The sequence below is a fragment of the Stegostoma tigrinum genome, chromosome 46 (assembly GCF_030684315.1).
Source record: "Stegostoma tigrinum isolate sSteTig4 chromosome 46, sSteTig4.hap1, whole genome shotgun sequence".
In the NCBI taxonomy this organism is placed as follows: Eukaryota; Metazoa; Chordata; class Chondrichthyes; order Orectolobiformes; family Stegostomatidae; genus Stegostoma; species Stegostoma tigrinum.
The window spans coordinates 265,242-275,500 of NC_081399.1; the positions used below are offsets into that span (position 1 = coordinate 265,242).

Below are 10,259 nucleotides of genomic sequence, written 5' to 3' on the forward strand. Positions count from 1 at the left end.
GGCAGCAAATCTTTCAAAATGACAGGGATGAGCTCCTGCAGTGTCAGTACATCTAAGGCTATGGGCCTAGTGCGGGAAAGTGGGACTGGGGTAGGCAGATGTGCCCTTTCACAGATACACACTCATACGGCTGAAGGAACACAGCAGTCCAAGCAGCATCTCAGGAGCACAAAAGCTGATGTTTCGGGCCTAGACCCTTCATCAGAGAGGGGGATGGGGTGAGGGTTCTGGATTAAATAGGGGGAGAGGGGGAGGCGGACCGAAGATGGAGAGAAAAGAAGATAGCTGGAGAGGAGAGTATAGGTGGGGAGGTAGGGAGGGGATAGGTCAGTCCAGGGAAGACGGACAGGTCAAGGAGGTGGGATGAGGTTAGTAGGTCGGAAATGGAGGTGTGGCCTGGGGTGGGAGGAAGGGATGGGTGAGAGGAAGAGCAGGTTAGGGAGGCAGAGACAGGCTGGGCTGGTTTTGGGATGCAGTGGGGGGAGGGGAAGAGCTGGGCTGGTTGTGTGGTGCAGTGGGGGGAGGGGACGAACTGGGCAGTTTTTGGGCTGCAGTGGGGGAGGGGGAGATTTTGAAGCTGGTGAAGTCCACATTGATTCCAATGGGCTGCAGGGTTCCCAAGCGGAATATGAGTTACTGTTCCTGCAACCTTCGGGTGGCATCATTGTGGCAGTGCAGGAGGCCCATGATGGACATGTCATCTAAAGAATGGGAGGGGGAGTTGAAATGGCTCGCGACTGGGAGGTGCAGTTGTTTATTGCGAACCGAGCGGAGGTGCTCTGCAAAGCGGTCCCCAAGCCTCCGCTTGGTTTCCCCAGTGTTGAGGAAGCCACACCGGGTACAATGGATACAGTATACCACATTGGCAGATGTGCAGGTGAACCTCTGCTTAATATGGAAAGTCATCTTGCGGCCTGGGATGGGGGTGAGGGAGGAGGTGTGGGGGCAAGTGTCGCATTTCCTGCGGTTGCAGGGGAAGGTGCCGGGTGTGGTGGGATTGGAGGGCAGTGTGGAGCGAACAAGCGAGTCACGGAGAGAGTGGTCTCTCCGGAAAGCAGACAAGGGTGGGGATGGAAAAATGTCTTGGGTGGTGGGGTCGGTTTGTAGATGGCGGAAGTGTCGGAGGATGATGCGTTGTCTCCGGAGGTTGGTGGGGTGGTGTGTGAGAAAGAAGGTGATCCTCTCAGGGCGGTTGTGGCGGGGGCGGGGTGTGAGGAATGTGGCGGGGGCGGGGTGTGAGGAATGTGTTGCGGGAAATGTGGGAGACGCGGTCAAGGGCGTTCTCAACCACTGTGGGGGGAAAGCTTGGGAATCCTGCAGCCCAATGGAATCAATGTGGACTTCACCAGCTTCAAAATCTCCCCTTCCCCCACCGCATCCCAAAACCTGCCCAGTTTGTCCCCTCCCCCCACTGCACCACACAACCAGCCCAGCCTGTCTCTGCCTCCCTATCCTGTTCTTCCTCTCAACGATCCCCTCCTCCCACCCCAGGCCACACCTCCATTTCCGACCTACTATCCTCATCCCACCTCCTTGACCTGTCCGTCCTCCCTGGACTGACCTATCCCCTCCCTACCTCCCCACCTATACTCTCCTCTCCACCTATCTTCTTTTCTCTCCATCTTCAGTCCGCCTCCCCCTCTCTCCCTATTTATTCCAGAACCCTCACCCCATCCCCCTCTCTGATGAAGGGTCTAGGCCCGAAACGTCAGCTTTTGTGCTTCTAAGATGCTGCTTGGCCTGCTGTGTTCATCCAGCTTCACACTTTATTATCTTGGATTCTCCAGCATCTGCAGTTCCCATTATCACTCAAGAAGGGCCTCTTTTGTATTGTGTGATTCAAGGATACTGTTCTCAGGAGAGTGGGGACCCAGAGCTGAGCTGGAGTACAACTCCAGGGGAGGAAACAGAGAGACAGAGACAGAAAGAGAGAGTGTGTGAGATAGAGAGACAGTCAGAGAGAAATAGAGAAAGAAAGGGGCAGAGAAACAGGATGGAGAGGGATGGTGAGAAATAGAGACAGAGGGAGCAATGGAAGGAGAAAGAGAGGGAGAGAGAGAGATAAAAAAAGGTACAGAAGAGGACAGGGGAACCCACAGTGAGAAATAGAGAGGGAGAGCGATGAATGGAGGAAGAGAGAGGAAGGCAGAGAAACAGAGGGAGTGAGAGGAAGCTCAGAGGAGAGAGAGGGAAAGGGACAGAAAGAGAGAGAGACGGTGGTGAGGGATGGGTCGACAAGGAGACGGTGAGAGAGATACACACAGAGAGATATAGTGCCTGTGTGTGTGCTTCTGTCTCAGAGAGACAGAGAAAGATAGACTCAGTGAGATAGACAGTGATAAAAGCAGGGAGGGGTTGAATGAGAATAAAGTGTGGGCGACAGTCTCCTCTGATTTTCTCCATTTTTTCAATCCGTTCTTTCTGTAAAACATATGATTGAAAAGGGCTCGGCAGGGCAGTGAGAAGCCAATCAGAAAGCAGACATCGCAGGTGACGTGCCCTGTATCCGGGCAGATTGGAGATGTTCAGGTTAGGACTGGATGGACCGTAATGACTGGACTATAAGGAACAGCCACATTTCCAAAGGCCACTGTAATGGTACAAGATAACAAAGTGTGCAGCTGGATGAACACCGCAGGCCAAGCAGCATCTCAGGAGCACAAAAGCTGACGTTTCGGGCCGAGACCCTTCATCAGAGAGGGGGATGGGGAGGGGGAACTGGAATAAATAGGGAGAGAGGGGGAGGCGCACTGAAGACGGATCTTCAGGACATGGTCGAGCAGTTTCAAGGTCGAAGAGATTACAAGAGAGTTGCAGTGGGAGAGAGATTCCCGGAGGTAGGTCCGGAGGGAGGAGGGTAACTTCTTCAGGTTAGGCATCCTGGAAGCGGCTTCGCAGTGAGGTTAAAATTGTGGTCAGAGCTAATGGGAACTGCAGATGCTGGAGAATCCAAGATAACAAAGTGTGGAGCTGGATGAACACAGCAGGCCAAGCAGCATCTCAGGAGCACAAAAGCTGACGTTTCGGGCCGAGACCCTTCATCAGAGAGGGGGATGGGGAGAGGGAACTGGAATAAATAGGGAGAGAGGGGGAGGCGGACCGAAGACGGCTCTTCAGGACATGGTCGAGCAGTTTCAAGGTCGAAGAGATTACAAGAGAGTTGCAGTGGGAGAGAGATTCCCGGAGGTAGGTCCGGTGGGAGGAGGCTATCTTCTTCAGGTTAGGCATCCTGGAAGAGGCTTCGCAGTGAGGTTAAAATTGTGATCAGAGCTAATGGGAACTGCAGATGCTGGAGAATCCAAGATAACAAAGTGTGGAGCTGGATGAACACAGCAGGCCAAGGCAAGCAGCATCTCAGGAGCACAAAAGCTGACGTTTCGGGCCGAGACCCTTCATCAGAGAGGGGGATGGGGAGAGGGAACTGGAATAAATAGGGAGAGAGGGGGAGGCGGACCGAAGACGGCTCTTCAGGACATGGTCGAGCAGTTTCAAGGTCGAAGAGATTACAAGAGAGTTGCAGTGGGAGAGAGATTCCCGGAGGTAGGTCCGGTGGGAGGAGGGTAACTTCTTCAGGTTAGGCATCCTGGAAGAGGCTTCGCAGTGAGGTTAAAATTGTGATCAGAGCTAATGGGAACTGCAGATGCTGGAGAATCCAAGATAACAAAGTGTGGAGCTAGATGAATACAGCAGGCCAGGCAGCGTCTCAGGAGCACAAAAGCTGACGTTTCGGGCCTAGACCCTTCATCAGAGAGGGGGATGGGGTGAGGGTTCGGAAATAAATAGGGAGAGAGGGAGAGGTGAACCGAACCTCACTGAGAGAGAGAGAGGGAGAGACAGGCAAACAGACAGAGAGAAAGGGGTGGGGGAAGAGAGAGGGACAGAGGCAGAGAGATGAAGGGAGAGAGAGAGAGAGAAAGAGAGAGACAGAGAGAGAGAGATGGAGGGAGAGAGAGAGCGAAAGAGGGCAAGGGCGGGACAGGGAGAGAGACACAGTCTGTTCCCTATGGGAGGCTGTTCCTGAAGATTCAGTCCCCTTGGCCATAGGTGACTGAGGTGTCTTTCTGACTGGAGCTCTGTCAGCAGTGGTATTCCCCCTGTGTTCAGTGTTGGGCCCCCTGTTGTCAGAAATATATAGAAATGATTTGGATGGGAATGTCGGGTCTCTGATCTGTAAGCTTGCGGCTAACGTGTAAATTGGTGGATTTCTGGATAGTGAGGAAGGTTATCCAAGGATACAGCAGGATATAGATCAGCTGGAAAATTGGGCAGAGGAATGGCAGATGGAGTTTAATCCCGACAAGTGTGAGGTGATGTATTTTGGGAGGTGAACTGCAACAGGAAAGGATACAGTAAATACAGACCTTTAGGTGCGTTGACACACAGAGGGATCTTGTGATGCATGGCCACAGTTCCCTAAAAGTGGCAGCACAGTGAGTAAAGTGGTGAAGAAGGCAATATGGCACACTGACCTTCATCGGTCGGGGCATTGAGTATAAACGTTGACAGGTCACTGTGCAGTTCTGTAAGACTTTAGCAAGGCCACATTTGGGATATTGTGTGCAGTTCTAGTGCCCACACTACAGGAAGGATGTGGGGCTTTGGAGAGGGTGCAGGAGAGATTTAGCAGGATGCTGCCTGGATGGGAGGGTATGAGCTACAAGGAAAGATTGGACAGACTTGGATTGTTTTCACGAGAGGGTCAGGGGCTGACAGGCAGCCTGAGAGAGTTATATAAAATGAAGAGAGGCTTGGATCGGGTGGGAATGTCAAATACCGGGGGGCATGGATTTAAGGTGAGGTGGGGAATGATTAAAGGACCGGGCGGGTGTTTGGGATCTGGAATGTACATCCCAGGGGAGGTGGGAGAAGCAGATATGATGGCAATGTTTAAGAGGCATTTATAGAGGCACAGGAACAGGCCAGGAATAGGCAGATACACACTGTGTGCTGGCAGGTGGCATGAGGAATGAAATGGCATTATTGCTGGCAGAGACACAGTGGGCCAAAGGGACTGTTCCTGTGCTGTACCATTCAACATTCCCCAGCCACCAATCCCTTTAAAAGAGGAACCGTGAGATAGGAGAGAGAGAGAAATGACGAGACAGGGAGATGCACAGAGACGCAGATTGAGACAGTGAGAGATGTAGAGAAAGAGAAAGGGGCAGAGAGACAGGTAAGGGAAGGAATGGTGAGAAATAGAGAGGGAGAGAGCAGTGGAAGGGGAAAGAGAGAGACAGAGGCACAGAGAGTAAAAGGGACAGAGAAGGACAGAGGAACAGACATTGAGAATTAGAGGACGAGTCGTGAATGGAGGAAGATAGATAGGGAGAGAGAGCCAGAGGGAGTGAGGGAAAGCTAAGACACGGTGGAACAGAGATAGAGAGAGAGAAAGGGACACAGAAAGAGAGACTGAGGAAGTGCGAGGGAGGGGGTAAAGAGTGAAGAAACAGGTAGACAGATACAGATTGAGAGATAGAGTGAGAGAGATACAGAGAGAGGAAACGAGAGGCAGTGAGAGAGACAGTGGTAAAAGCAGGGAGTAGTTGAATGACGATAAAGTGTGGGGGACAGTCTCCTTTCAGATTTCTATCCTTTTTTTTCAATCTGTTCTCTTAGCAAAACTGTCTGAATGAAGATGGGATATCAAGGCCCGAAACGTCAGCTTTCCTGCTCCTCTGATGCTGCTTGGCCTGCTGTGTTCATCCAGCAGCTTTCCTGCTCCTCTGATGCTGCTTGTCCTGCTGTGTTCATCCAGCAGCTTTCCTGCTCCTCTGATGCTGCTTGTCCTGCTGTGTTCATCCAGCAGCTTTCCTGCTCCTCTGATGCTGCTTGTCCTGCTATGTTCATCCAGCAGCTTTCCTGCTCCTCTGATGCTGCTTGTCCTGCTGTGTTCATCCAGCAGCTTTCCTGCTCCTCTGATGCTGCTTGTCCTGCTGTGTTCATCCAGCAGCTTTCCTGCTCCTCTGATGCTGCTTGTCCTGCTGTGTTCATCCAGCAGCTTTCCTGCTCCTCTGATGCTGCTTGTCCTGCTGTGTTCATCCAGCAGCTTTCCTGCTCCTCTGATGCTGCTTGTCCTGCTGTGTTCATCCAGCAGCTTTCCTGCTCCTCTGATGCTGCTTGTCCTGCTGTGTTCATCCAGCAGCTTTCCTGTTCCTCTGATGCTGCTTGGCCTGCTGTGTTCATCCAGCTCCACACCTCGTTATCTCAGATTCTCCAGCATCTGCACTTCCTACTATCTCAGAATGAAGCTGGCCAAGGCGGGGCAGTGAACAGCCAATCAGAAAGCAGTGTAGTGGTTACGTTCATTGTATCCGGGCAGATTAGAGGTGTTCAGGTCCGGAATTGATGGACCGTAATGACTGGACCGTTCCATTTCCCTATCGCAGCGGGAGTGGTCCGGGGTAGATCCAGAGTAAAGCTCCCTCTACACTGTCCCCCATCAAACCCTCCCAGGGACAGGGACAGCACGGGGTTAGATTCAGAGTAAAGCTCCCTCTACACTGTCCCTCCCATCAAAACCTCCCAGGGACAGGGACAGCACGGGGTTAGATTCAGAGTAAAGCTCCCTCTACACTGTCCCTCCCATCAAACCCTCCCAGGGACAGGGACAGCACGGGGTTAGATTCAGAGTAAAGCTCCCTCTACACTGTCCCTCCCATCAAACCCTCCCAGAGACAGGGACAGCACGGGGTTAGAGACAGAGTAAAGCTTCCTCTACACTGTCCCTCCCATCAAACCCTCCCAGGGACAGGGACAGCACGGGGTTAGATACAGAGTAAAGCTCCCTCTACACTGTCCCCCATCAACCCCTCCCAGGGACAGGGACATCACGTGGTTAGATACAGAGTAAAGCTCCCTCTACACTGTCCTCCATCAAACCCTCCCAGGGACAGGGACATCACGGGGTTAGATACAGAGTAAAGCTTTCTCTACGTGACCAGGGTGTTGTTGGGAGTCGGTTGATTACTGTGTTGTGTTTTTGATGAACGTGAAGAATTCTCGAGCCGAGAAAAGTAGACTCTCTGGGGAAACGGACTGTTGACCAGCTGCCTCACTCCTGTCCCTGTGGGGCAGTATCCTTTGCCTCTGTGAGTCAGTGTCACCCTCTCTCTGTGGGCCTGTGTCCCACTCTGTGGGTCAGTGCCCCCTCCCCACCATGCCTGTGGGTCTGTACCCTCTCCCTGTCAGTCAGTGCCCCCTCCCCACCATTCCTGTGGGTCTGTACCCACTCCCTGTGAATCAGTGCCCCCACTCCCAATCCCTGTGGACCCTCACCCTGCATGACAATGCCAAACACCGTCCCTGTGGGACAGTGAACACTCCCTCCCTGTGGGTCAGTGCACTCCTGTGTGTGGGGCCGTGCTGTGCGGTGTTGGTGAGGGGAAGGTCACACAGACACTGAGCTCTGGATGGTAAACACCAATTGTCTTTATTGGACATTGAACAGGAGACAGTGAGACACGGAGAGAGAGAGAGAGAGAGGGAGATGGCACAGTCTGGGAGATTGCATCCCGCTCTCAGACCGACGGAGGAAGTTTCATCAAACACAGACCGATCATTTCCCGGGATCAGGAGACATCCCGGAATTCCTGCCTCTCTTTGGGAGGGTGGGGGGAGCGTTACCCTCCTCGCACCTTGTGTACCACCAGCAGGTCAGTGAGCCCTCGGAGGTTAAAATCCCGCAGCACCTTGCCATCCTGCAGGGTCTGGTTGTTCACGTACAGGATCTGCTTCTTCGGGGGAACCCCAATGCTAAGGGAAATCTTCTCCTTCAATTCCATGACGGTGCTGTCGGAGCGAGCACTCATGAGGGCATTCTGCCCGTTACAGCCCCTCAGACGGAATTGCAGGAGCTGGCAGGAGCTGCTGGGGACCGGGGGCTCGGGTTTCTGTACCTCCAGGTGGGTACTGTCGAGGGGCTTTGCCTGTGGAGAAGCAGGTTTTGCAGAAACAGGGAACTTGGGCTCCTGGACCTTGACCTGTGGGTATGAAACAGAGTCAGTGAACAGCTCTGTCAGACACAGCACCCTTTTGCACATCCCCAAATTCCGCACAGCACCTTCCCCCACCGTCTCCCAATCTCACCCTCACCCCTTCCCACTTACCCTTGTTCTGTTCGGGGAGTGTTCCGGGGGGGTTCGGTGGGACACGGACTGCTCCTGGACACACGGCTCACCCAGACATTTTATTTCATATTTCAGGAATATCTCTGTCAAGATGCAGGGTCGTTGGGGGAGGTTTCGATTCTGCACAGTCTGTACAGAAGGAGCCGGAATAAACTGTGAAGTTTGACTCGATCCAACAAACAAACAAAATCCATCTCTGAGATAACAAAGTGTGGAGCTGGATGGACTCAGCAGGCCAAGCAGCATCAGAGGAGCAGGAAGGCTGACGTTTAGTACGTCTCTTCCTTGTAAACGACTATATTGACACACATCCGAGGCACTGCGGGGGTCCGATGTCTGAATGGGCCCCCATTTACCTTCGGCAGAAAGGTCTTTACACGCTGCACCTGGGCACCAGCTGCCCCCACGATTTTCTGTGTCCCTCAGCACGTAGCCCTGGGCCTTAGAAGGTGCCAGGCTGGATCCTCACTCTGGAAGACCAGCGCGTTTCGGGCAGACAATTAGAGGGTCTTTCACCGAGCTGATGGTCCTCCAGGCACAGTGCGTCCCGGGCAGCAACAGACTCCTGTCCCACGGAGCTGCCGTGGGTTTACACCTCAGGGGGTCAGTGAACGGGACATGGAACATAAAGCTCAACCAATGCCTTTCCCCCTGCCCCTGTCCCCGTCAATACAAGCCCCAGACACAGGGAGCTAACTGTCTCAGTTACAACTCACCGGTGCCCAGAGAAACTGCTCCCGCAACACTTTGTGAATCTCGGTCATGCTGTTCCCTGTCACCGAACAGCGGAGAGTAGGTGAGGTCCGTGCACAGCAGTCTGAATGCCAAGCTCGGTGACAGGTGGATGGGTTTTATGAGCAAAGGGAGAATTGAGGAATTCCTGGAGTATGTGTTGTTATATGATCAAAGGTTAGTTGGTCAGAATGCAACTGAAAGTATCAGAGCAGCTCGCAGCTCTCGGCTCATTGCATTCCCCACAACAAACTGCCCCTCAAGGGACTGGGGTCCTGAGCTCCACAACCGCCTCAGAGTGTTCCCTCAATAACTCACCCTCATTCCCTCACAGTGTTCCCTCAATAATTCACCTTTACTCCCTCACAGTGTCCCCCCCATAACTCATCCTCACCCCCTCACAGTGTCTCCTCAATAACTAAGCCTGACTCCCTCAGTGTTCCCTCCATAACTCAACCCCACACCCTCAGAGTGTCCCCTCAATAACTCACCCTCACAGTGTCCCTTCCATAACTCACCTTCACGCCCTCAATGTCCCCTCCATAACTCACCCTCACTCCCTCATAGTGTCCCTTCCATAACTCAGCCTGACTCCCTCAGTGTCCCCTCCATAACTCACCCTCACAGTGTCCCTTCCATAACTCACCCTCACCCCCTCATAGTGTCCCTTCAATAACTCAGCCTGACCCCCTCATAGTGTCCCTTCAATAACTCAGCCTGACTCCCTCAGTATCCCCTCCATAACTCACCCTCACTTCCACAGGCTGTACCCCCCATAACCCACCCTCACACCCTCACAGTGTCCCCTCAATAACTCACCTTCACTCCCTCAGTGTCCCCTCCGTAACTCAACCTCACACCCTACGTGTCCCCTCAATAACTCACCCTCACTCCCTCACAGTGTCCCCTCCATAACTCACCCTCACACCCTCAGAGTGTCCCCTCAATAACTCACGCTCACTCCCTCACAGTGTCCCCTCCATAACTCACCCTCACTCCCTCAGTCTCCCTCGTCTATTCATGCGCCCACTTCCTCCTCGGAGAGTGTAATTAAATCTGACCTTCTGGACCTGGGACAGAATCCCAGCTGATTCTCCTTGTCGGCCCCGTGTTTGCGAACTGTAACCCGGGGGGCTTTTGGAACAGCAGGAGTAGGCCATTCAGCCCTTCAAGCCGGCTGCACCATTCAGTATAATCGTGGCTCACCCTGTGTCATACCTCCACATTCCTGCTCTCTGCGAACCTCAAATCCGACAGGTGAGCATAATTTTAATTTGCTTTCCAATCTCGGGAAGCGGGAAAAACACTTTGCATCAACAGGGGCAGCGGAAAAGATAACGTTAGGGACAGTCCGGTCCACCCTGCAGGCTCCTCCTCAGTATTTTACGGGAGAATTGGCAG

The 10,259-nt window shown here is 53.2% G+C and overlaps 1 protein-coding gene across 1 annotated transcript; it reads right to left on the reverse strand.

Moving 5' to 3' along the window:
- Positions 1–7,459: 7,459 nt before the first annotated feature.
- LOC125449603 (uncharacterized) lies at positions 7,460–8,985 on the reverse strand. The gene is made up of 2 exons (XM_048525443.2): positions 8,843–8,985; positions 7,460–7,979 (listed from the first exon to the last, which is right to left on the reverse strand). Exons 1-2 carry the CDS (start codon positions 8,888–8,890, stop codon positions 7,620–7,622), a joined length of 408 nt encoding a protein of 135 aa, XP_048381400.1. The 5' UTR covers positions 8,891–8,985; the 3' UTR covers positions 7,460–7,619.
- Between the last annotated feature and the right edge of the window lie 1,274 nt (positions 8,986–10,259).